This window comes from Aspergillus pseudotamarii (genome assembly GCF_009193445.1).
Source record: "Aspergillus pseudotamarii strain CBS 117625 unplaced genomic scaffold BDV38scaffold_10, whole genome shotgun sequence".
NCBI lineage: Eukaryota > Fungi > Ascomycota > Eurotiomycetes > Eurotiales > Aspergillaceae > Aspergillus > Aspergillus pseudotamarii.
The window spans coordinates 194080-218556 of record NW_022475024.1 but is presented as its reverse complement, the minus strand read 5'-3'; the positions used below and the strand labels follow the sequence as shown (position 1 = coordinate 218556).

Genomic DNA, 24477 nt, shown 5'->3' with positions numbered 1-24477 from the left:
TATTTCCCTTCAAACCATAGAAAGCCATATCGAGTATTCTTGGAACACACTGGTACTTTGGGTAATTGGAAAAGAACAACACAATCTTGAAAGATACTAGGACAAATCGGGCATTTGAACTTCCACAGCCAGCGTCGAGTCTAGGCTTAGAAGGTCATCGAGTAACTGCTTGTCTTTTGTTCTGCAATATCACGAGTAACAGCAGCACTTCGCTCTGGCTGAAAGTGAATGAATAAACCCCCTCATTCTCTCCTCACACCCTGTCTCTTGACTTCAACCACCTCCTCCTCTCTATAACATCCTCTATTCTACCTCCCGTTCTCTCCTCACCTCTGCAACATTTACGCCATCCGACTACACCCCCGCATACAAAGCAACCAGCCAAACAGCGACTTGCCATCTGAGTTACTATCTACTTTAATCAAATCAGCCTTAGTGTTTACTGTCAATCAGAATGCCTATGGACTGGACTGATCCGCAGGCTGATGCCAAAGTGAGCCTACCGATTTCCCATCCCCACCAAGCTTCTAAATACACTAACAGAACGCTACATATAGCTTCTGGTCGGCATCATTACTCTCCATAATGTGAAGCTCGACCACAAAGCCTTAGCTGAATTCATGGGTCATGGTTTGTTATATTTTCCCAACCCCGTCGAAAAACACAAGAACTAAGCCAAAATGCAGGCTGCACAGCCAGTGCCATTCAGCACAGAGTCCAGCGTATTAAGGAAAAACTCCGTAATGAATCCCCTGTGGAAGGTACTGCCGCCGGTGCTTCTCCCGGCTCTGCTCCTCAGCAGGAAGAAGGCAGTGCTCCCGATTCGTCTCCCACAAAGCCCAAGAGAGGAAGACCGGCGAAGCGAGGCGCAAAGGGGTCCCCTTCTAAGAAGCAGAAAGCTAGCATTGAGAATGATTCTACTTAGGATTGGGGGTGATCTTGTGTGGATATCTAGGGATGCAAACAGAGGGGCTTTTGTATTCTTTGGGAATGTGAACGCGGCCATTGGCTTTAATGCTTTGCGGATAGGTAGTTTGGTAACATCCCTTGGTAGTTTGTTTCGTTGAAATTGAAGGATATTCCTGGTCGTGTGCCTGCTGGTTCTTTTTCTTTTATCCCCTCTGTTAGTAGGCCATGGCTTTTGCAGTGTTATACCTGCATTTTCTATCTCTTGCACGTTGGACAGGGAGCCAAGCCATGTTTCAACATAAATTCCAGTGGTAATTGATATTGTAACTGTCAACCACCCGCAAAGTAATTCAACTCCCGTGCTTGATCTGCAAAACTAAATAAATCAATGAAATGATCAAGCCATCAAGAAATCCTCCTCCACCTTATTCGATTCTTCAGGGAAATACTCCGAAATCTCACTATCCAACTCACTCTGGCTATCCTCCTCCTCACCATAGCTACTAACCATACCAGGAGGAAGAACACTGGCCCTACGGACACGCTTCGAAGGAGACTCCTCATCCATAAAGACATCATCACCATCCACTGGCTCGGTCTTGAGCGGGACACCAGCGTAGCCCTGGTTCACACCAGCAGAAGCAGGACTGAGCGGCTCCTTTGGCGGAGTCCCTTCGCCTTCCTCCTTAACATGCACATCCCTATCATCTCCAAAAACGTCATTAGACTTGAAGGCATTCTTACGCTTCCCAGAAGTCGGGGTCTTAGGAACGGCCGTCGCATTCTTGCCTCTCTTACGGGGAGTCGCCGCTGCACTGCTGGGGTTGGCACCGGGTCCCTTTCCGATACTGAAGTGACCATCCGCACCGTTGTTGGCTGCCTTCACCATCTGGCGCATCTTGACCAGACGTTCAGTGATGGCTCGGGGGGTGGGTCGACTGCTGGAGTCTGTACCGGCTATTCAAATTTTGCGCTGTTGGTATACAGGTTATCGATACTGCTGAGGTTTGGGTGAGAACTTACGCCAAGCTTCGGCGACCTTCTTGGTATCGACGGATAAATCATGGGTTTCCAGGATCTTCAGAAGAAGCTGTGGCTGTTAGATTCTTTCTCAGCGTAAAAGCTGCCGGTAGGGTGGGCTTACAAGCTGGTCGTTTTCGGGAGTCCAACGCATGGGCATTTCGACGTCTCAATAGAGACTGCTTCGAGGTTGGATAGGTGGCTTGGATTATGAGATTAAGAGCAGAGCACAAGCGTGTGCTTGAGTGAGAAGGGCTGGGCAGTAGAGGAGTAGGAGAAGGAAAAGTGAGAGAAGATCTGTAGAGGAAGAGTAACAGAAGAGTGGAGGAGGGTGAAAGAAAAGCAAGATTAGGTATAGTGACAAGACTCTGTGGCCTGTGAGTGAATGATTAGCTCGATGAGAGTGCTTTGATGCTTTGGCCAATACTACCACAGCTGACAGAAGTGACTTGCGGATCCAACCCGCCGTTTCTGCTGACCATGTGGCAGAGGACTATTTTTTATTCATTTTCATTTGAATTCTGAGTTTAACATTACCTACATATCCTTCGACATGTATCTAGCAACCGAATCCAATAGCAACAACTAAAATGTAAAATTTGATGCTTCTCACTCATAGTTCCTTCCGATGAAAGTACATATGCGAAGAGAATCTAAGCTTCTCCGCGATAAATGTCGTCCATGTTGCCGTCATGTTCCTGTTTGAAGTAACTCCCGATCATACAGAATGGATTCTCAGTCATCCCGGCATGGTAACATGCTTCTTCGTCGTCGTCATGACCCTCAATACCACTCGTACGAGTCGAGACAGCACTGGTTACAAAGTCGCTAGTTTCTTCCTCCTTTTTGGGGGTCATGGTAGAAAAGACACCGGCCATGTTATGCTCAGCTCTTTCCTTTTTGATCTTGATGCTATTGATGCTAGGAGAATCAACAATCTTGACATCTTCTTCCCCGCTGTCAGAAAGAACATCATGAATCTCAGGCTTAACCTTCGACTCTTTCTCCTCTATGTCGACATCGTTAACATAGATCGCATCCATGACAGACGTACCAGGCTTCGTGTTTTGCTTAGTTGGTGTCTGGCGATAATTCCTGGTTCTGCCGGATGACGGGGTGCTCTTGGTGATTCCACCTCGTCGGGCTCGAGGAGTTCTAGGAGTTGAGGTGGCGCTTCTAGCAGACGCATAGCTGCGCCCTGCGTTGCGGGGAATATCTGAGATGCCACGACCATGGGCTTCGTCTCTCAGCTCGTCTGCTACCTTTCGATAGCGGCGGAATCGGCCCTCGATCGAGTCGTATGTCGCTCCTTGTCCAAACAGGACAGCCATGGCGTGATAGTCGAGCTGTTTGTGGAAAGTTAGTACTTGAAATGCAGTGAAGTCTTTATAAAAAAGAGGATGGATGCTACCTTGAGATCTGGGTGGGCTGCAAGTAGAGATCCAATGAGACGGTCTGTGCTCTCGTGGTTCTTCCAGTTCACCACCATTTTGATCAAGTGATGTGGGAGGTGATGAAGATTGGAGTTTGGAGGTAAGTAGATCAGGCTTGCGCAAGTTCCAAGTTCTTCACAGATGGAAGGTCAAAGCCGCTTATATCTAAAGTAACACACACATATACACACAAAAAACAAGGAAAAGGAAAGAAAAGAAAAGGGGGATATCTGAGAAAGTGAATGCTGAGCTGGTCACCTGGGCTCCTGGTTCTTGACTTAACTTATCGGGAGAGTCACACGTACACTTCGTTCCAGTCCTTAGTTTTTTGTGTCAAGAGTGCGAAACTCTGTGGTGATAGTGCAATATTATTGCAGTAATAAACTTAAGCTTAAGGCCATCGACAAGACCTCTATAATCATACACTTTCTCCTAACTTTACTGTTTCAACATAAGTGATAGTATTGAGAGCGACTCGAACTCATGGTAAAGCACGGCCTCGAACCCAATACGAATAGTGAGGCGTAGCATTGTATTAAGTTATATGATTATATGGAGAGAAGTTACTTAAGTTAGTAAAATCTACAATCATTATCTTCTATAATATTCCGTAGGAGACTGGTCTATCCGAGCCCTCCACAGTATCTATTTAGCTTTACTTTACACTTCAGGGCGTAGCTGGTCTAATACTATTTTCCCCAGGCTACGTTGCAGTTCTTTCCGCAAGCTCTTAATATAAATGATAACTAGTAAATTCTTTTTATGTGATGGGTAGTAGCTCTTCTCGAAGAGCTTAAGCAGGGTCCCGAATCCCACCTCGTCGAAAAGATTGGCAAGCCGATAGATAATGAGATGCGACTCCAGTAAACTTTTAGCAGAGGTTACTCAATCTTCTGGCTTTATTATTACTGTCACATACTGACGTTCATTAACAGGAGATGATGTTATATACTTTTATAACAAGTACACGCTCATATTTTTGCTCCCTTGGCACGGGCTCGAAGCTCTGAAACATATACTACATGGTTACTCAACGCGAGGATATTCCCTTCCTCATCGAGGATCTGGATGTTGACATCGTACCGGCCATTGGCAACTAAATGCGAGTTTGACCGAATCATAACCCACTGAGTAGATGGGTCTGGACGCTTTTTGAATTCCACTGTCATACACAGCGTGGATAACGCATACTTGAAATAGAATCCTGCTTGGTGCGTTGCAGCAGGTTGCAATGGCTATCTCAACCGTCAGATACTGCCAGTTATATACCTTCGATATGGAGGGTGCGCAACCGCTTACCATGTCTGACAACAAAGCCAAATGAAGAAGGCTGGAGATGTTAGAGCCATCCCGGAATGACACCCACACCTCACGGTAATGACCCCCGACCCGATGCCCCCAAAGGCCATTGGCTGCTTTCGGTGAAACCCAGTTCAGTTTACTCGTCACCGGAGTTGAGTCGACAACGGGGTCATCAATCTTGATACACTCGGTGTGTCGGTCCGGAAGTGGGACAGCGAAAGCCGGCTTACTATGTTGCGTAAGGCCTTCCTCTTTTGAGATGTTGGCACACGTAACGATACCCACGGCAGCAGGATTACTTGGATTTCCGGAAGCTGCAGTTCTTGCTACTTCTACCCTTAATACGCACTGCCGGGAGGAGACCCGGAGGTGTTTGCAGGTCACCACCACCTGTCCAGACGGGACCATGTGCAGAAACTGCACGAAGACATGGATAGGATCGGGGAACCGTTCTTCACCAAATTCAAGGGCGTTCAACTTTTGTGCGGCGGAAAGCATCAATGCAGTAAGGTAGCCACCCAGTACAGAGCTGCTCTAGTCAGTCTTGTTACTCGACTGGTTAGCTTGCTACCACGTTGTCGGACATACTGTTGTGTACACCATTCTGGGGAGATATTTGCCACGAATTGATCTCGGGTACCTTTCTCGAGTGCTATAGATGACACCGCCTGCAACAAGGGGGAGACGGATATGGGATGAGACGCCATTTCAGATCGGTTTAAACAGATCAGACGGGGTATTCAGGGAGAGTCAAATTCAATATGATGTCTTGAAAGTGTCCACGCCTTCGGATCAGGGACAAGCCCGCTGGGATTCTAGCTGCATATGTAGTGTCGCAATCATTAAACGATTTAGTGACACAGAAAATTGCCGCGGTGTGGGCTTTCCGTGCTTTTGGCCAAATTGCAGCGATCAGCAGCAATGAGTACTACTAAGAGAAACCATTGACCCGTGGACAGTTGGTAGCAAATCACCCTAATTGAGACGAGGCGAGTAGCGTTGTCGACGGCGAGACATCGATCCTCTCGTACCCTAGTTTGGTAGGGTTGATCCTTGATATTGCCGAACGCGGCGCGATAAAGAATGTGACCCCTAACTAACCCAGGAGTATACCTCGTCTATTAATAATTTCCGAGTATCCCGAATGGTAAACGATAGGGATGCGAAAAGTACTGGTCAGATGGAGATACATATTTTATTGAGCACAGCCGAGGTAGATGTCCAAGTCAGCCCCTGAACGAATGGAGAATCAATGATGCAACGAGTCAAGTCGCCCCCCCGCCTCTCATAGTTCGGCGGAGACACGGATTCCCAATCGGGAATGAAAGCGGAGGACACGCAGAATTTCATGTAACTTTTCAAATTGGGGATCCTTTGACGAGAAGAGGTTCGTCAAATCATTTGGATCGTGCCCAAGGTCAGATGTCGAAGCAGACACGGAACTCAAAAGTACGGTACCATGTCTCGGTAATTAATCCCTTGCCCAACCCTGATCGGGTAATATTGGTATGTATGGAATGTTAATTCTAGCCCGCGGCGGTGAACAAAAGAACAGGAAACCCGCAGTCCGTCAGTACACAAGTCTCGTTTGGAGAGAAAGTCGTACAACCAATAATAACTAAAATAACTTATCCCCGTAGATCAGGTTCGATCGGCTCTATTAGGCAGACTTACATTCCCACCCAGCTCCAAAATCAGGAGAAAAATAGGAGGCTGAGGATCCCTCCATACTAATTCGCTGCCCAACGATCACGTGTCGGGACACGGACGCGGCGCGAACTTTTCGGGGGGCGAAGATTGATTAAGTTTCTTCTTCTCCGATCCTCCCGCCATGTCTTCCTCTCCGATCCCACGATCTCAAGAGGAGGAGGACCGTGAAGGGTTTTCGCAAAGAAGTCATGGCCTTGGTACAGTCCTTAGAAGAGACGGCTTCGTCAGAATCGATTTGGAGACACCTTCGTGACCATCATGGAATCACCAAGTCAGATTCACAACGTCGGCTGTTAGCAGACCCATCGTTCAACGTCCCCGCGAGAATTACCGATCATCCTTCAACGCCAACGGAATCAAAGCTGGCCTCCGGTCTACTCTACAACGATGTAGCTGTTGAACACTCCGGTCGGGGGATTCAACTCACTGTTAACGAGCAACAATGCCTGATCAGTTTATGTAGAAATATGATGGACCATTACGAACTGGGACACTACCCCAAAAGTTTCTGGATTCGAATCTCCGCGGCTCTACAGGAGCAAACTGGCCGCCGATATTCGTGGCAGTCATGTCGACGACGCATTATCGGCTATATAACGAAACGCAAGGCATACTGGGCCGCTTACAAATACAATAATATTCCGGAGTGTGACATGCACAGCGAAGTCGCAGACGACGTTGATTCCTGGATGGGTTCGTGCGATAGGAAGTTGGGACGGCCTGTGCGCCATGAAGTCGCCCTGAAAGCGGCCGAGAAACCCGAAGAAGCCCCGCCACTTCGGGTATCAGTTCAGCAACTGATAAAGTACACTCGGGTTTCAAATTGGGTTGAAAGTCTTCCGCCACCTGCAGAGATGGATCCTTTACCAACGAAATTCGGCATTCCTTCATTGAGCTGGTGCCCTCCTTTCTCCAGTCACCAGTCAATGTCCCATTCCCAGTCTCCGAACCAATCGCCGGTGCTCAACGAGATCTCTATGTACCGCCAGCGGGTGGGCGCTCCTCGTGGGATTCATCTTGCACCGTCCAACACACCCTCCTACAGAGGCCAACCTACGGACCAACAGGACAACTCCGGGAAACGGGACAGTGGACTGATCACCGAGAGACTAAAACATTCGCCATTAACCAATGGCGCGGTTCAAAACCAGCCCTCTCCAGGCGCTGTCCTCGAGACATCTCACAATACTCAAGCCAGCAACAAACGACCTCGTGACGATGATGACAACGATGACGCAGCCGATGATCGTCCCGCTCGTCGTCTCCGCCAAGACGAGCCCAGCCATCCGTCGGGCACCATAACTCTGAATCAGGAATCCGCGGTGAACGGCACGAAAGCCGTGGACAGCTCTGTCGAGAACACGTTTGGCAAACTTTGGGAGCGAGTTGCACCACTCTTTAAGGACCCCGTTCTTGCCCAGGGTCCCGCGGCAATGAAATCCGAATCTATCATGCGCGATCTATTCAGCGAAATTGGAACGGCTCTAACTAAGGCCTTTACGAGAATGAGAGAAGACAATGACGAACCTGAGAAGATCTGAAACGCACATGGAACAATTTTTTTTCTTATCTCTTTCCTCTTGTTATGGCGCACTCAGCGGTATAGTTCTCATCTTTGCTTTTTCTTACGACACCGCCCTTCTTTCACCTTTCTCTTTCATTTTTACAACAAGTTTGGGCGGCATTGCATACATTGATATACCTCTATTTTTTGTTCTGCCTTTCTTCGCTATCTCATCATCCCTACCCATGGTAGCGTTGTCATTGCGCATCAGATTGCATTAGACTGCCAGAGATACCCCTTGCATATAAATTGGCACACTTGGCATCGCATATTTTGTCTTCTGTTTTTATGTTACAAGGTTTTGAATTACACTGCACAAAGCAAACTTCGTTATGCATTTCCATCCAGCAGATAGAGAGTTCTCTGTTATTCATTGTTAATACTAGTCAACTACTGCTCTACATATCAAACGATCGACCACAAAACCACCATAAAACGAAGAATACGTACATAAAACCCAGCCCAATATAGCCCCATATCTTCCACAACGCATGCACATTACCCGACTGCATATCCCTTGCGCCAAAACGTCATCCACCTAACTTGCCCTAACCGTTTAAACCTTCGGCGTAAGGCCACTACCACATGCAATTGCTCACCCCTTGCGTACCTAGTTTAGAAGACTACCCAAATTCGACCGCCACGCTATCGGTTCGCCTTCTCCGTGATGTCAGCTCGAGTCCAACAATGCTTTACTTTGCATTGCGTAGTGTGACTTTATATTTTGGACTGCGGTATACTTGGCAGATTGCTTTTCTTGATGAGGTTGAGATTGTTGGAAATTGTCATTGAGCTCGTACAAGATTAACACCAAGGGTTCAACCACCCGGACTAAGCGCCGTGCTTGATGAGCAGCTTGGCCGGGATGGTGCACTATTGCTTATATTAGCGATATCTTTAGTCTTATTGAACGATCGAAAGGGTGTCAAACCCTGAGTTCATAACACTGGAGATTTGAGCAGGTGGACTGGTTGGGTTTACTGATTATTTCCAAGCCCTATCATATGGAATGGCGTGTTTAGTGTGATTTGTGAAAGGACGGGTCACTCAGGGCTCAAAGTACGAAAAGAAAGCTGTATAGTGGGGATGGGAAAAGGAATTCGATAGTTGTGCCTTTCCATTGTAGCAGTACATTTCATTCGTCCACAGGGAGTCTCTTCTATATGCAAACAACAAGAACGTCTATATACCTGTTTCCTTATAACAAAATTCAAGCCATGCAACCGCTCGGAGAATGCCACCAACGCCGGACTGTAATAAAATAGAGTAGATTATACAGGGGACCTGAATGCCTAATGACACAAGGTAATCCACTGGTTAACAATCTCTTCCATATCGTGAGCAATGCCCCACTGAGATATGAGACAGCGGAACAGCTTCTGCATTGAATTCATCTCATAAAGCAAGTTCCTCACAGCTCCTAGTCCAGGTGGCGAATTTGTTTGTCCTTCTTCAACAAACCGCCTTGTTTCGGAGCCAGTAGATGCCCGACTATTGTCACATCCCAAGTTCAAATCGGAGTGTGAAAGAAGTGCGTCCTGCCAAGCAATGGTCCGTGGAAGGTGGATTGTTGCAACTCCCGCGAGCGAGAACACGACATAGATTGTCACTGCGGCGAAGAGGGAGCTTGGCATATGAATTACATGAGCTCGGCCTCGTGGAAGTTGTTCGATGATATCCTGAATAGCAATAGCATGCAGCAAAGCACGACGTGCATCAGGAGTGCAGACCCACTTCGTCATATCGAACCCGGGCTTAACCGTTCGAGAGCCTCCAGACACATGTTGCGAAATGTCGTAGCAGGAGCAGACATGCCTACACAGAACGGTCGAGTTGATCATAGTATCGAGGCATATAGTATGCCAACGGAGAAGGACTTCGAGTCGTTCTTCGGCAGAAAGGTGAATGCTCATGGAGACTGTCTCGTGCACTTGAGCCAGGGCTCTTCTCACATCTGAACGCCCTGGAACACCCACAGCAACAAGGTCACTCTCGTCCGAGTCTGACACTAGAGACTGTAGGCCTTCAAGGATGACCCGAAGGGAGAAGGCAGAAAGCTGATAATCCAGAGGTCGAAAGCTACTAACTGGAGGGAAAAGAGAGCGGAAGACCAGCCGAAAAGATGGCTGATCGGGCCGTTGAGACCGCATTTGTGCTAGCCATTCATCCACGTTGCTAGCATCAAATGCAGCTTCACTGCTAGGGAGAACAAGGGGATTAGCGACATGACGGGTCGATGTACCATCACCAGACATCTGTGCAACGAGACCGTCAAGAACATGATAGGCAAGCAGTGCACGCTGTTGAATCTCTCGTGCAGCCCATGTTCGCCATTGACGCTCTTTCTCGTCCATTGATGCGCTGGGGAATGGCAAACTCTCCATGGAAAAAGGCTCGCTATCTAACATTCCGCAATGCCGGGCCCAAAAGAATCCAAGTGGACGGAAGACTTGACTCGTGGTGCGAATAAGTCTATTCTGTAGTAGTAAAGGTAAGTTCAAGTACAAAGCAAAGCCTGTAAAGGTGAAAGCGAACCTTCGATAATGCACCGTATATCTGGCCTAGAAGGGCAGTGATAAGAAGCTGGACGCCTTTGCATGCATCGTAAGGGCCACGATGCGTGATTAACGATTGCCACTACATAGGGATAAGTATCACCTAAATTTCTTAAGAAAGGATACATACCGAAGTAGCAACGGCAGTATGTGCCAGCCGCCATAACGCTTCCCCCTGCAATATCGTTAACAACCTTGTGGCTCTTTCTACGACCGGGACAGCTTACTTTTGCAACGGAATCTTTGGGACCCAGGTACAGGGATCCCAAAGCCATAGCATTTAGAAGAAGTGGATGAGTGCACTCTCGAAAAACGAACGTAGCCCGATGTAAGATGGGGAATGTTGGAATGAACCGCACAAAGAACATGTGCAGGCATTCATCCAGGAACACAGATGTGATTGACGTTGCTTTGATCGCCGCTGTCACACTAGAGGACTGGGACAAAATGTTAGCATTCCTTCGGAGGCATAGCAGCGCTCGGAAGATCTTACAGAGCTTGCCACCATTTCTGTGACATCTCGTACAGCCTGATGACTACCACCCGAAGGGATCGTGCCTATTGAAGAGCTACGATCGTCGAACGAATTGGGTGACCCAAAGCTCATTGAGTTCACATCTTGGACTACAGGTGGGAAGGGTAGTGCTCCCAAAGGCATTTGCCATTGATCTGTTGTATCTGATGACATGATACTTTGGAACAGGCTCTCCGAATCGGGCCATATCAGCGTAAAATCAAGATCGGAAGCTGCATGTTGCAAGCCAGGGTTTTGCTCGGGTTGTGAAGTATCCCATGTCTGACTTGGTGCAGGCACTGTTATTGCGGTATCTACAGGGTCTCTCGTGGTGTCCCATGGCGGGAGAGCCTCGAGAGATGCTGGTTGGGGGATCTCGTGTACATGCTGCCCTTGAGGAAGCTTAGCGTTGGCTGCAGCCCGAACGTGCAATTTCTCATGGCGCGCAAGAGCGTCTTGGCGGGCGAAAGGTCGACGGCATTCTTTGCACACGAATGGCTTGGCTCCCGTGTCTTTGGCATTGATACCTTGGTCAGCTTCCCAATCGTATAGCTTTAGGGTTAGAGCAGATGGCGATCGGACATCCCGCCCAAGTAGCACGGCACAAATCACGGCATAATGGGCTATATCTTACGGCAACGTTCATGTCTCTAAGTGCCGACATTAGCGAAGTCTCCACCGAAAGGGAATGAGATACGGATCAGATACCCTTAGATGCTCAGCCTTCGAGAAGGCCTTCTGGCAGACTCGACACACCAATGCTTTCATGGTTAATGTAGTGCTTTGGTGATTTAATAAGAATCAACGACCGCAAGTTAGCTCGAATGAATCAGTATCATTACGATCTCCCTCTTGAGTTTATGCATAAGAGTAGCGAGTTCGGGAACTGGACTTGTCATTGAAGAGTGGGCCGTGGGGAGTATGTAAAGGAACCTCGTCGAGAGCGAATTGTGGGGCAGTGGCAATGGGACGGTTTGCTTGGCACGTGAGGATAGCCTTCTTAATCCGGCTTAGTCGTTGAAGAACCATTACAGACTGGGGGCAAGTTGGCCAATCTCGAGACTCCCATTGCATGGCCAACGCCTCCACTCCAAAATACTTATCCATCTCCGAGTATGCCGTGGCCCGTACACAGTAACCGTAACGAGCCGGAGAGTTTTGATTTGGATGGGACCGGGTCACCGCGTGTCTCCTGGGGTTTCGGGATCCTCAATCGGCTATCTCATTAACGCCCCCCGGTGAGCTGCGAATTTGGTTCATCCAATGGACTAACGCTGGATTATCCGAGCATGACAAAATAGACTGACTATTGTCACCCCTATGAGTCGATAGTATTATGAAGACATACTCCGCATAATCTCCACCACGAGGATGGATTGGTCAGTCTTTGGCCTTACCCCGGGCGAGTGCCCACCCAATGCAGAAATGATAGGCCAGATACCCCGGCCGCGTGAGTTTGCGTGGGACTCTCCAATCCCCTTCTTCTTCGGTTAGAGTCTGCGGCCTGTAGACATATGTGAATAACGGGTTATCCGCATCGTCGTGGACTATTTGGAACCCCTCTCCCTCTGTTACACCCATTCTCACCCATTCTAACCCTAGGGGGCCTTAGTAACAGGAAGCTTGAGGCCTTTACTCAGATTACACAAAGATTAACCTCCAACCCTGGCTGTGCCCCTATCCAGGAGCTCGTCCAACATGACTGCGTCAATGGAGATGCAGAGGTCTCGCCAAAATGACGACGTGCAAGATGCCTCTCAGCCGGGAAAAATGGACGTGGACTTTGTAGAGAGCACGGCGGGAGCCATACCTACAAGTTATTCCGATATCGTGGAATCTCGCATTTCAAAGGCACACAGAGATTACCTGATGGAGCGTCATGGCACACTAGAACTCGATCCCATTCCTAGCATGGATCCAGCGGATCCGTACAACTGGCCGTCCTGGAAGGTTAGTACTCACTTTGCCGCAAATTATGTTTTTCAGCAACGAGATGTTGCATGAGCTTTTCTCAACAGTGACTGACTAGCTTTGAATATGTGCAGAAACTGGCCAATTTGGTTTTGGTAGCCATTCACGCATGTATGGGTACCTTTGCTGCTGCTGGTATCATTCCTGCTTATGCAACGTAAGAGGACATCTTAAATCAGCCATTTACCATTCAAGTTTTCACTAACAAGTGGTGAACAGGATCGCGGAGGAGTACAATGTTACGATCCAGAGAGCGAGTTATCTGACATCGCTCCAGATCGCCATCTTAGGCGGGGCCCCGCTGTTCTGGAAGCCCATGTCTAATCGCTATGGACGTCGTCCGATCTTCCTTATCTCCCTTATGTGCAGTCTAGTATGTAATGTGGGGTGTGCAAAAAGCACAGACTATGCATCAACTGCCGCCTGTAGAGCTTTACAGGCATTTTTCATCTCTCCAGCGTCTGGTAAGACAGATTTCTGATCAGATCTCGGAAGAATTTGAGCTGACAAGCATATCAAGCTATTGGAAGTGCTGTTGTGATGGAGACCTATTTTAAGAAAGACCGTGCCAGGTACATGGGCGTATGGACCCTGTTGGTTACCTTGGGAATTCCCCTCGGTCCATTTATCTTTGGTTTCGTCGCATATCGGGCAGGCTACGTATGGATCTACTGGGTCCTGGCAATAGTTCGTCTACCACCGTGATACACGCTCGTGCCGATGGCCATTTGCTAACAAATTCTCATCGATCAGGTCAACGGCATCCAGTTCATCTTATATCTCTTTCTGGGCCCAGAAACTCGGTATGTTGGCAGCAATGTCGACCCCAACGAAGCCGCGTGGAAGAGAGAATATCTTTCACTCCGTCGAATTGACCCGACTCCCTTCTCGTGGTGGGAGTTCGTTAAGCCTCTTACTATGGTTATGTATCCCTCTGTCATGATCCCAGCCGCGGCGTACGCAATGGTCTTCTTGTTGAGCAACGTGTTGGCCACGGTTGAAGTGCCGGAACTGCTCCAGGAAAAGTTCGAGCTGAACACTGAGCAACTCGGTATGCAGTTCCTGGGTCCCATTATCGGCTCCGTCATTGGCGAGCAATTAGGAGGTACCCTGTCGGACGTCTGGATGAACACACGAGCAAAGAAGATCCAGCGGAAGCCCGAACCAGAGCACCGTCTGTGGCTCAGCTACATCGGCTTTATTTGTTCCATTGTGGGTCTGATCGTCTTCCTGGTGTGCACTCAGGAATCTGCATCAGGCCACTGGAACGTAGCACCTATCATTGGTATCGCTATTGGAGCCGGCGGTAACCAGATTGTAACCACCGTCCTTGTCACGTACGCCGTGGACTGCTATCCCACCGAAGCTGCCAGTGTTGGAGTGTGTATCACCTTCGTTCGACAGATCTGGGGTTTCTTGGGGCCGTTTTGGTAAGTCGAGAAAGGGTCACGTCAAGCTTTTGGAGTACGGTGGCTAACGAAGCTCAGGTTTCCGCCTATGTTTGAAACAGTCGGTGTGGCTGCGAGTGCGGGTGTTGGGTGCGCTCTCATCGTGGGTGTCAGTGTTATTCCGACTCTCTGCCTTCACTTCATGGGTCGGAGGTGGCGTCCAGACATCCATGCATGAATCTAAGGTTAGCGTTTTTTTTCCCTCAATAGATGATTCGGTCAACCTGGTAGAATGGTGTATTAGAATATAGAACGGGACTCCCAGGATGTGAATTAGGGTGGAACAAGGCTGTATATATGGGTTGGAAGTACTCCGTAGAATAGAATGGAATAACATTGGCGACATTCAGAATATGAACAAATTGGAGTCAGGAACATATAAACAAAAAAAGTTCAAAGTCAAGATACAGAAAAGGGATAAACGAAAAGCCCCAGCTTGGACTGATTTCTTTATATACTTCTTAGCAAAATCGATAGCTATCAAAGATTTTTCGCTGCCCGAGTCATCGAGCCGATATCATACCATCGGGAAAGCGAAATCACACTACGCGTTTTAGTCTCCTAATGGTCCCGTGTGGCCGGTCGGCTGCCCGAAGCGACAATAATAGCAAGGAGCTCCATCGGAATAGTAACTCGGCATCGTACCTTCATATTATTTGTCGCGGTTCTTGTCTTCATAATCGTATCGAATATTTCTATAACCTCAATACCATAACTAACGTGTCTACAATGAAGCGAAAAGCATGAGTATAGCTTCTATTTACCGCAACTGCTGTCGAATAAGGCAATGAGTGTTCATACCTACCAAGTAAATGTGACAGACCCCTGATTCGCGCATTCGAAGCGGAGATGATTTACTCCGCCTAGGATAAAGTCATATCCCACACTTCTTGCATGCCTGCAAAAAAGTAAAGGTGGGGACCTATCAGAAACGGGTTAGCATTTCTTACTAATCCTGTATGTGGGAACCTGCATGTGGGGAGCTTTCTTGTTCAATATCCTCAAGCTTCGTAAATGCTTATCCTATGCTTATAATTGAGGCTAAAGTATGATCTGTAAGTAGAAAAGTATACATTGCAGTCTTGCGAGGCAAATTCGGATTGAATTACATTGATTCTTCCTAAGCTTTACAGACTGCTAGAACACCATAGTCCTTTTTCAGTAATAGTTTCCTGGGACTACCAGCCATATTCCCCCCCCCCCCCCAGCCCTGCGTCAAGGGACAAAACTGCAGTCTGCAGGTAAAAAGATGTTAAATTTTCAGCGCCAGCTAGCCAACTTCCCTTTCATCCAGACTCCAATGATGGCCGTGATTCTAGTCATGGTTAGCAGATGAAGCTCAAGGTAATTGAATAAGGGTGGTGAACCTTTATCCGCCAAAGACGTGTGGACCACTTCGTGTCGATCTGCCGTCGTCCTCATACAGGACTGGTGCTTATCTTTCGGTCCTATCAGGTCGACATGGACTTCAAATTCTTATTCGCGCAGTTCCCGTCGATCATGTCTTCTGTTTATTAGCTACTACCAATTTCTAGATGCGTCGCCAGCAACCTGCCTTGTTGATCGTCGCCGCGAGATATACTAGAAGATAGTAACCACGCGCACATCAGACACAACCGATTCAACGGTGCGATTGCTGTCTTGCATCATCTGCGCCACGGCTGCAGGATCTTGGAGGCACTTGAAGTCTTTTCTTTTGAACAACCCCGATGAAGCCTCATTATCGAGCATGTCTTCTTCATATGCGACCCATTCTGCAGCAGACTCGAGACAGATACGGTGGATGGTGTCCCCGTTGAACCAACGGAACAAAGTATAAACAAGTGGAACGTTGTTCAACCACGCGATATTGATTGTGCCATACCTCTCCCGGTATTCAAGAGGCAACTCTGCGCCCAGCATGTCCAACTGACCATGTGGGCAGATTCGAACGGAGTCGATCATGATGACGGTATCTTCCAACGATTTGACCCCTGACAGGTAGGACAGCGCAACTTTTCTCACAGTCTCCGGCCAGCCAAAGGCAGCAGCCAGCCGCACCCAGTCCCTCAGAGCTTGGAAATAGGACTCGTCGCACTCACATGGTGTATGGCCCTCGCAGAAGACCGTCTTGATCGGGAATGGGAAGCCAGACATCGTGTAGTATCACAAGTGCAGACTAGTTGAAGGATATTCACAAAGGAGTCACGCAGTTATGTAATGTAGTGAAACAAGAGAGATTCGCGATCTGTATTCCATGGGATAAGAAGAGGAAGGAATAATTGTTGTGTTGTTCGCAACATTGCTTATTCATGGCACTCAGTTTCATATTCACTTGTTGATTTCTTTTCGGATGAAAGGTGCAAGTGAATGTTCTTGTGAGTGTTCTTGTACTGTTACAAGTCAAGACTTTACCAATGACACACTTTCTAGGCTGTCAACGTCATATGTCTTTTATCACATCATAATTATGCGGACCATATTGTCATATTCATATGGCTCATTTTCTTCTGTTATCTTTCAGTTATTTACGAATTGGCATTGGACTCAGTCGCTTGCATGGCAATAATTTATAGGGGAATTATTTTCCCTCTCAAGAGCCACATTAAGGTAATCCATTACCAAGCTTTATTACCTGTTATAAATAAGTGCATTTTTCTCAGGTTACACATGCATCAAATACCGGCCTTTGAAAGAGCTCAAAGTGACATACTCTGGCAAACTTCAGAGCGTTGACAAGAATATACCTATCCAAGAGCCAGAAGAGCCTTACATCGACCAAACCGCTGAGCTTTGCCAATAATTTCAAAGCTATGGCTGTGAAGACCAGAGTCTATACAGAGCAATTTTATGCATATCTATTTTCCTAAGCAGTCATGATGCGCCCTATTGAGTCTCAAATACAGCTTCATTTCTGGTTTTCAATCTTCGTCACCAGAGTTCCGACGTGAGGCAGCAATTCAACGGCGAACTCATCTCCATCCCTCAAGAACTCCTTCGGATTCTTTGCAGCACCCACGCCAGGGGGAGTTCCAGTCAAGATAATAGTTCCTGCTGGCAGAGTTGTTCCCTGAGACAGAAAGCTGACGAGCTTGGGCACGCTGAAGATCAAATCCCTATTCAAGATCTGTTAGCCCTCTAAGCAAGCCTATCGTTGGTTACCGGAGCATTTCATACGTTAGAGGACAATCCTGCAGCACCTTGCCGTTCTTCAGGCCGCGGATCTGGAATTTACTAGCATCCGGGAACAATGCCGCAGAAACGAGGGCCGGACCTAATGAGATAACCCACCGCCAGTCAGTGGATTACAAAATAGAAGAGGATTTACATGAGGGGCACTGACCAATTGGGCACGAGGTGTCGAATCCCTTAGAGAAACACCATTGACTCTGGTTCATCTGTGACGTGCGGCTTGAAACATCGTTCGCTGCCGTATATCCAAGGACATAGTCCAGGGCTTCAGCTTCGCTAACATCCTTCGCATCGCGACCAATAACAATAACCATTTCAGACTCATAGTCGCCCGTGTTGTCAACTTGCGTGATTTTGGGAAGAACGGTTGGTGCAGGCCAAGGGTCCGAGAGAGCCGCCGATGGCTTAATGAACAGTGTAGGAACATCTGGGATAGAGAGCTTCATCTCAGCGGCATGAGAGGTATACTACCGGAACAATCAGTCAATTGTGACTCTGAGGAAGAGGTGTTTGGTAATGTCGCAAGCGAGAACTCACGTTCAGCCCAATACATCTAATCGACCCGACCTCATTCTGCGCCAAAGGGGAGAGAATCCGACTGATGATCTCAGTGGACTCTGTCTTCTGGCCTGGATTAAGGACGGATGCTCCGGTGAATGGTCGCACCGAGACTTCCTTTCCCTGGTAAAGAGCCAATCCGACGTCAAGTTGCGCATCTACCGGCTCGCCGATCAGAACCTTAGACGGGTTTGACTTAGGGACAAAGCGCACAAGGCCTATTGCGTGTTAGAAGGGATAATGATAGCTGTTGTATGTTGGGGGTGTGTCATCACGTACGCGAAAAGGTCGATGCGATTTTTGACATAGTTCTAGTTATTGCTGTTAGATAATGGGTTCAATCGAGGCAGAAATGTGATTAACACGTTTATGTAGGAATTGGAACTTTCCAAAGTTTTTCTTAAGGGGAGATGCTCGCGATCACGGATATTTCTACCCCGATATCGATGCGCGTTTGCGACCTAATGTGACGTTTAGCGGGGTTAAGTGGGGAGGGCAAGAATAAACCGACGGGCCAACCAGTCTCTCTCAAAGTCTATGAGAAGGCCACCGATGTACGGAGTATCCAGGCTTCTCTAATAACGAAGTACCTGATTCGGCATAGATTCTTTTGATCGGATGAAGTCCGGGGGCGAACACCCACGACTTCCCCACGATTCGATTGTGGGGAGGTTCACAGCGCCGGATGTCGGCCGGCTGCTCGAAGAACTTCTTCATTTAAAAAGCAGAGATTCCACTAGTAAAAGTCACTGAGTGATTAGAGAAAATCAATATTATTTCTACAAAGTCTATAACAATGTCTGCCCCTAAAGGACCTTTCCGCCTTGTCACTGTCAACACTGCTCCCGAGAGAGCCAAGCTGCTTATCGGCCGGATGGTCGAGGCTCTCAAGGACCGTTATACCATCATCTACGAAGCTAACTGCGAAAGTGAGTGGCTGTGGTGCCAAATATATGTATGCGTGTGTGACACACAGTATTAATAATTTTATAGCAATCGAGGAAGTCGGACCCAAAGTGAGGGAATTTATGCCTGATGTTCTGGTAGGAATCCCTGTCGTTTTGAGTCCCTGCGGGACTTTCTCAAGCTATGAGATGAGTTAAAGACTGATAGCCCTATAGTTCAGTGCTTCTATGTGGACCGATGAGGAGGCGCAACTAATTCAGTCCATTGCGAGGGATATTAAACCTGACATTAAGACCCACGCCATCCCCGAAGGATTACAAGTAAAGTACGGTCCTGACGCTATCGTTAACCATCTCCTCGAGAAGGTCCCACTTCTTTTGGATGCTTAAGGCGGGAGTTTGGGGCTTGGAAGGGCTATGTTTTGCTGGAGCCAATGATTTTCACTCTGTATATATACTTGCATTGTGACGATGTGATATGATAAACGCATAAAAAAATTGTTATAATCCAACAATAGATTTCTAGAACGCCTATATCATTGCTTGTCCTGACCTATATATGTCCAGAAAGCTCCTATATTGTTCCTCAGATTTCCTTTTGGTGCTCGGAAAGCAAACTTTCGGAAATATATTCTATGTAATTGACATTCTGTTAGCATTTTGCAAATACTACCATTACAGCGTGTATCGACCTAACAAGCTTTCAAAACCTAATACAACAAAAGGTGCTAAAATATACAAAGAAAATCGTATTTTAGAGTTACGATATCGATAACAAGGACTAGGTACTCTGTACGGAGTAGTATGTTCGGCAATGATAAACTTCCCTGAAAAGATCGGCGGTCAGAATCGGCCTAAACCTGCTTAGTCACCATGCTTTCACGCTCTGTCAGGAAATGCGCGATGACTTCAAGTCGCAAGCTTCATCCAAGATTAAATACAATTGACTTTATACAATAATGTTGCCATTTCGTGTGACTCTAAGGGGTACATCTAGTCTCCGCGCATTTTCAACATCCCGGGTGCTCCGGAATGACCTGTCTTATCAGGTTTTCGGCCCTGAAAGAGACGAAGCAAGTCGGAGTCCAATTGTTTTCCTTCATGGGCTCTTCGGTTCTAAGCAGAACAATAGGAGTATTAGCAAGTATGTTAGGCCGGATTATCTGAAACATTCCTATTGCCTTCTACTGGTGACTCCAATATAGACTAACAGGGATCGTTAGAGCATTGGCACGTGATTTGAAGCGTGAGGTCTTTATCCTGGTATGTTTTTCATCCGGCGATATACCGAAGTGAGAGGGTTCATGTACTTATGCCAATGGCATTATTAGGACCTTAGGAATCATGGCCAGTCATTCCACTCCCAAGAGCACACGTACAATGCGATGGCAGAAGATGTAGCCAACTTCATCCATCAGCAGAAGCTGAACAAGTGTGTCATGATAGGTCATTCCATGTATGAATATCGCCTGCCCTTTTACAGCAATTCAATCATGATTCGAGTGACTATTCTAACTAAGACAAGGGGCGCAAAAACCGCGATGACGGTCGCACTCAACTCTCCCGGTTTGATCTCGGCGCTTATCCCCGTCGACAACGCCCCAGTCAACGCTCCGCTGAAGAGCGACTTTGGCAAATACGTCCGGGGCATGCAACATATCGAAGCCCAGAATGTAGCAAAGCTGTCTGACGCAGATAAGATTCTCAAAGATTATGAGGAAGTAAGTAGTCCTGTTAAAAATGCTGGGGTCATGTTAACCGCAATCTTCCACACGTTCTTAGTCCCTTCCTATCCGCCAATTCCTGTTGACCAACCTAGTTCGTGGGGAGGATGGAGCCATGAAGTTCCGTGTCCCTGTTTCAACCCTGGGAGATGCCTTGAGTGAAATGGCTAGTTTCCCTTATGCCGAGTCTGGCTCCGCCACGTATGACGGTCCGACGCTGTTTGTTAGGGGCACAAAGAGCAGATACGTCAGTGACGATACAATTCCTGCGATTAAGAAATTCTTTCCCAAAGCCCAGATAGCCGATGTCGAAGCTGGCCACTGGCTCATATCGGAAAATCCTGAAGCTTTTAGACAAAGTGAGTACTGATTTGGAGACCAGTTTTTATGTATGGCAGTTTGACTGACGAGAAATACTACAGAGGTTGTTACATTTTTGCAAGAGACACCATGAAAATATGTATTAATAGAATTAAGCATGGCCCTCCGGATATGTACAGACTCCGTACCCATTTGGAGCCGAAGAATGAGAATTTATCAATAGCCCATCCAACTGATGAATAAACGGAACAAAGAAGATCGACCTCAGTAACAAGGTATCCAGCCGTATTCACAATACATTGAATCTGATCTTGTCACCATCTGCAATCAAGTGCCGGTGCCCTCGCGCGCCTCGCGTCTCGTCAAGTAAGTATTGAAAACCTTGGCACAACGTTCAGTGCCAATAGACATTGGTGAGCGTGGGATTTTTACACCTATGGCAGACATGCTATTGTTACACCTTCAACTCCGTAGTATTTCCCTCCGCAACCATACCTGACACCAACGGGGTTATAAGACAACTAACTTTCTAACCAATGAGTCAACGACCATAACTTGTGTACCTACTTAGTCGAGGGGTATCGGTTCAGTGGATACCATTTTGCGCTTTTTCTTCTTCTTTGGTCGCTTATTCTCTGTTGGCTCCCCTTGTTCAAACGGAGATGCTCCGGATGAAAGCGATCTGGGAGATTCTTGTCGAGCTGTTATGGGGGTTTTTTCATCCTCAGACAAACCAGAAGGACGTGGTCTCTTTTTCTTCTTCTTCCTTTTTTCCCGTAATGCGAGCGTAGGGTTGGTTTCAGCCACGTTCAGAATCCTTGCCGCCGCTTCTGGATCAGCGGGACTATCATCTATAGGGTTTGGAGCCTGATCCTCGACGATGATTGGGGACATTGCTCGAGGATGGAACTCTTTTGCTTCCACAGCTTTCTTAAGTTCACCCAATTGTTCATGCAATTCTTCATGTCGAAGTTTTTCAGACCGCTCAAGTTCATTAATACGGTCAAGTAGTGACGAAATGTTCGTATCATGCGCACTGTGCGCTTTCGTGATATCGTCGAGTTGATCAATAAATGCTTGATGTCGATCTGATGTGGCCTTTTTGAGTTCATGAAGGTCATCTTGCAATGACTTAATGTCACTAGCATGCATTTCAATATTTGCAAGACTGCTAGTATTGACAGACCTCACTTCTCCGACATCATTAGCCAGCTTCTCCAGACCACTAGTATTGGCAGACCGCACTGCTTCAACATCATTGGCCAACTTCTCCAGATTGCTAGCCACTTGGCTCAGACGGCTATCGAACTTGTTGCGCTCGTCACGTAAACCTTCCATGAAACGGTCGTCAGACTGTTTCCGTGACCTGAATTGGGAGTCATATTTGGATATGATCCCCTCAAAATTTGTAGATAACGCGTTCAATTCAGCTCGCAATTTGTATATGTCCTCGTGGCTCGGTGGTGGATCTTGCCTTTTTTGCTGTTCGTGCCGCTCCCAAAGAGGTGCAAGTGACTGCGAAAGACTGGAATGGTCATTTCTCAGCTTGTTTAGCTCATCAAGGCGCAAAGCTGCTTCCTGCTGGGTCTGCCTGATAATAGTGTTTTGGCTTTGACGCAGGTTATCAACTACCGTTTTTAATCCAGAATATTGTTCCAGTAATTGACTAGCAGAGGGGTACATCTCCTGCAACGCGACGACCATGTTCCTCGCCAATGGCTCTGTAGTGAGAGAGTTATATCTGGTTTCCAGAGAATGTAAGCCCACCCTAACAGTCTCCACCAACTGCTGTGTATTTTGCAATGACCCCGACAAATTGGCAACTTGTTGTAGGGAAATGGCTGGATCTGATTCACGCAAGGTCTTCACCTCATCCGATAGCAAGTTGCAATTGTTCTTCACACCCACTAACTCCTCAGACGCTTGCACTAGTGACTTCTTTAAATCTTCCACCTCCGAAAAGTGCAAATCATCCTTCATCTCTTGCAAACCTTGCAATTGATTAAGTATGCTTTCGAGGCTCTCAACTTTAGTTTGTAGGTAGGATGCAGAAACTTTATCCACGTTTGACTCATTTGTCGTCGTCAACTTCGTAGATTCAACAGAGCCAAGACGGGTATCAAGACTATCTAATCTTTGACCCAGCGACTCAATATCAGATATTTTCTGTTGCTGCTCCTTGGTCGTTTGGTCAACTTTACCGATGGCAGCCGAAAACCTTTCCTGGCACGTCCGCAGGGACTCCAATTCTGTACCCAAGGATGTTCTTTGCTTTTGCCATCCATCCACTTCTACTTGAAACTTCGTCGATATGCTTTCTTCTACTTTGGTTGAAACACTTTCCAAGCGCTTCTCGAATTCCAATGAAATTTCTTCAAGGCGAGACGAATGGTCTTTGGTTTGCTTATTCAAGGATGTTCCATGGTTTTCGAGCGATTTCTCTAGCATAGTCATTCTCGCCTGGAGGCTCTTGAGCGTGTCTTCTAAAGAGCGGTTTTGATCTCGAAGGCTAGAGGCCTCGTCTTTCGAACGCTTAGCATCCTGCTTGGTTGTTTCGATCTCTTCTTTCAGTTGATCGTATTTCTCTGCCAGACTAGGCCCTGCGATTAGAGAAGACGTCCAGTTTGCTTTCAATACTTTCTCCAGTTGATCGTAGCGCGACAAGTGTTCTTTCAGCGCGCCATCTATACGAGCCAGATGACCGTCTTCGTCGTTCCATGCTTGCTGAAAGAAAGCAGCAGTAGTAGGGAAACTCGATTGAGCTTTCGCTCTCTTCAGGAGACCTTCAGTGGTGCTTTGCTTCCTCTGTATAATTTCCTTCTCTGATGTGAGACTAGCGGTCTTTACGGCGGCTTGTACCAAATCGGATAGCCGTTGTACAAACTGATCGCCAGGGGCATCAGCCCGAGGTTCATATTGCCTTGAAGCACTGGGAGATGTGAAAAGCTTCCGCGATTGCGTGTCTAGCGAGGTTGCTCCAAAAGGAGGCGGTCTGTTCAAGCGAGGGTCGCGCGCATTGGAAGTAAATTTGTGCTCAGAGCTCATCTTGGCGACAAATCCACAGCGATTTAGAAACTAATGGACCGAGTGGATTAAGATGCATCTCAGGATGAGGCGCGTCACAGGTAAAGCATATTTAAACTTAAAGTGAAAGCAGATAATGCATTGATGGGTAGTAGCGTATCTACTCCAATCTAGTGCCCGTGTCTGGTCATAAATAAATCAAAGATGGAGATCTCGACGTACTTATCTCACCAAGTCCGGTAGTACCTCATTTATAGAGAGTGAATATTGTATGAGGTAAAGAAACTCGGATGGAACTCGTTTGCCTAGCAACTAGTGGCCGATTAGCTGTTGACGCGAAACCAGAGC

At 47.3% G+C, this 24477-nt stretch overlaps 12 protein-coding genes across 12 annotated transcripts; 5 read left to right on the top strand and 7 right to left on the bottom strand.

The window, feature by feature from the left end:
* Positions 1–454: 454 nt before the first annotated feature.
* BDV38DRAFT_279715 (uncharacterized protein) lies at positions 455–925 on the top strand (the record flags this gene model as incomplete). The annotated part of the gene is made up of 3 exons (XM_032059095.1): positions 455–493; positions 558–630; positions 687–925. The coding sequence occupies 3 exons, from the start codon at positions 455–457 to the stop codon at positions 923–925; spliced, it is 351 nt and encodes a 116-aa protein (XP_031916804.1).
* Positions 926–1259: 334 nt separating this feature from the next.
* BDV38DRAFT_279714 (uncharacterized protein) lies at positions 1260–2089 on the bottom strand (the record flags this gene model as incomplete). The annotated part of the gene is made up of 4 exons (XM_032059094.1): positions 1260–1277; positions 1334–1866; positions 1933–1999; positions 2054–2089. 4 exons carry the CDS (start codon positions 2087–2089, stop codon positions 1260–1262), a joined length of 654 nt encoding a protein of 217 aa, XP_031916803.1.
* Positions 2090–2582: 493 nt separating this feature from the next.
* BDV38DRAFT_279713 (uncharacterized protein) lies at positions 2583–3418 on the bottom strand (the record flags this gene model as incomplete). The annotated part of the gene is made up of 2 exons (XM_032059093.1): positions 2583–3275; positions 3341–3418. 2 exons carry the CDS (start codon positions 3416–3418, stop codon positions 2583–2585), a joined length of 771 nt encoding a protein of 256 aa, XP_031916802.1.
* Positions 3419–4281: 863 nt separating this feature from the next.
* Positions 4282–5605, bottom strand: BDV38DRAFT_9384 (thioesterase family protein). Its single transcript, XM_032064156.1, has 3 exons — positions 5253–5605; positions 4662–5193; positions 4282–4597 (listed from the first exon to the last, which is right to left on the bottom strand). Exons 1-3 carry the CDS (start codon positions 5369–5371, stop codon positions 4334–4336), a joined length of 915 nt encoding a protein of 304 aa, XP_031916801.1. The 5' UTR covers positions 5372–5605; the 3' UTR covers positions 4282–4333.
* An 875-nt stretch (positions 5606–6480) lies between these two features.
* Positions 6481–8367, top strand: BDV38DRAFT_239258 (uncharacterized protein). Its single transcript, XM_032053742.1, has one exon. It carries the CDS (start codon positions 6563–6565, stop codon positions 7913–7915), a length of 1353 nt encoding a protein of 450 aa, XP_031916800.1. The 5' UTR covers positions 6481–6562; the 3' UTR covers positions 7916–8367.
* Positions 8368–9230: 863 nt separating this feature from the next.
* BDV38DRAFT_268887 (C2H2 type zinc finger domain protein) lies at positions 9231–12588 on the bottom strand (the record flags this gene model as incomplete). Its single annotated transcript, XM_032056861.1, has 5 exons — positions 9231–10415; positions 10721–10930; positions 10987–11519; positions 12281–12313; positions 12405–12588. 5 exons carry the CDS (start codon positions 12586–12588, stop codon positions 9231–9233), a joined length of 2145 nt encoding a protein of 714 aa, XP_031916799.1.
* Positions 12589–12705: 117 nt separating this feature from the next.
* Positions 12706–14604, top strand: BDV38DRAFT_268886 (putative MFS transporter; the record flags this gene model as incomplete). The annotated part of the gene is made up of 6 exons (XM_032056860.1): positions 12706–12957; positions 13053–13135; positions 13198–13442; positions 13499–13665; positions 13732–14408; positions 14466–14604. The coding sequence occupies 6 exons, from the start codon at positions 12706–12708 to the stop codon at positions 14602–14604; spliced, it is 1563 nt and encodes a 520-aa protein (XP_031916798.1).
* A 1403-nt stretch (positions 14605–16007) lies between these two features.
* BDV38DRAFT_279708 (uncharacterized protein) lies at positions 16008–16562 on the bottom strand (the record flags this gene model as incomplete). Its single annotated transcript, XM_032059092.1, has 1 exon — positions 16008–16562. One exon carries the CDS (start codon positions 16560–16562, stop codon positions 16008–16010), a length of 555 nt encoding a protein of 184 aa, XP_031916797.1.
* A 751-nt stretch (positions 16563–17313) lies between these two features.
* BDV38DRAFT_279707 (fumarylacetoacetate hydrolase family protein) lies at positions 17314–18462 on the bottom strand (the record flags this gene model as incomplete). The annotated part of the gene is made up of 5 exons (XM_032059091.1): positions 17314–17521; positions 17583–17679; positions 17749–18064; positions 18135–18373; positions 18435–18462. The coding sequence occupies 5 exons, from the start codon at positions 18460–18462 to the stop codon at positions 17314–17316; spliced, it is 888 nt and encodes a 295-aa protein (XP_031916796.1).
* A 469-nt stretch (positions 18463–18931) lies between these two features.
* BDV38DRAFT_239239 (uncharacterized protein) lies at positions 18932–19682 on the top strand. The gene is made up of 3 exons (XM_032053741.1): positions 18932–19084; positions 19149–19198; positions 19277–19682. Exons 1-3 carry the CDS (start codon positions 18952–18954, stop codon positions 19448–19450), a joined length of 357 nt encoding a protein of 118 aa, XP_031916795.1. The 5' UTR covers positions 18932–18951; the 3' UTR covers positions 19451–19682.
* Positions 19683–20019: 337 nt separating this feature from the next.
* BDV38DRAFT_279705 (putative alpha/beta hydrolase) lies at positions 20020–21238 on the top strand (the record flags this gene model as incomplete). Its single annotated transcript, XM_032059090.1, has 6 exons — positions 20020–20204; positions 20284–20323; positions 20392–20516; positions 20586–20781; positions 20843–21143; positions 21207–21238. The coding sequence occupies 6 exons, from the start codon at positions 20020–20022 to the stop codon at positions 21236–21238; spliced, it is 879 nt and encodes a 292-aa protein (XP_031916794.1).
* Positions 21239–21382: 144 nt separating this feature from the next.
* Positions 21383–24449, bottom strand: BDV38DRAFT_239236 (uncharacterized protein). The gene has a single exon (XM_032053740.1). The coding sequence runs from the start codon at positions 24148–24150 to the stop codon at positions 21673–21675; it is 2478 nt and encodes an 825-aa protein (XP_031916793.1). The 5' UTR covers positions 24151–24449; the 3' UTR covers positions 21383–21672.
* Positions 24450–24477: the final 28 nt, after the last annotated feature.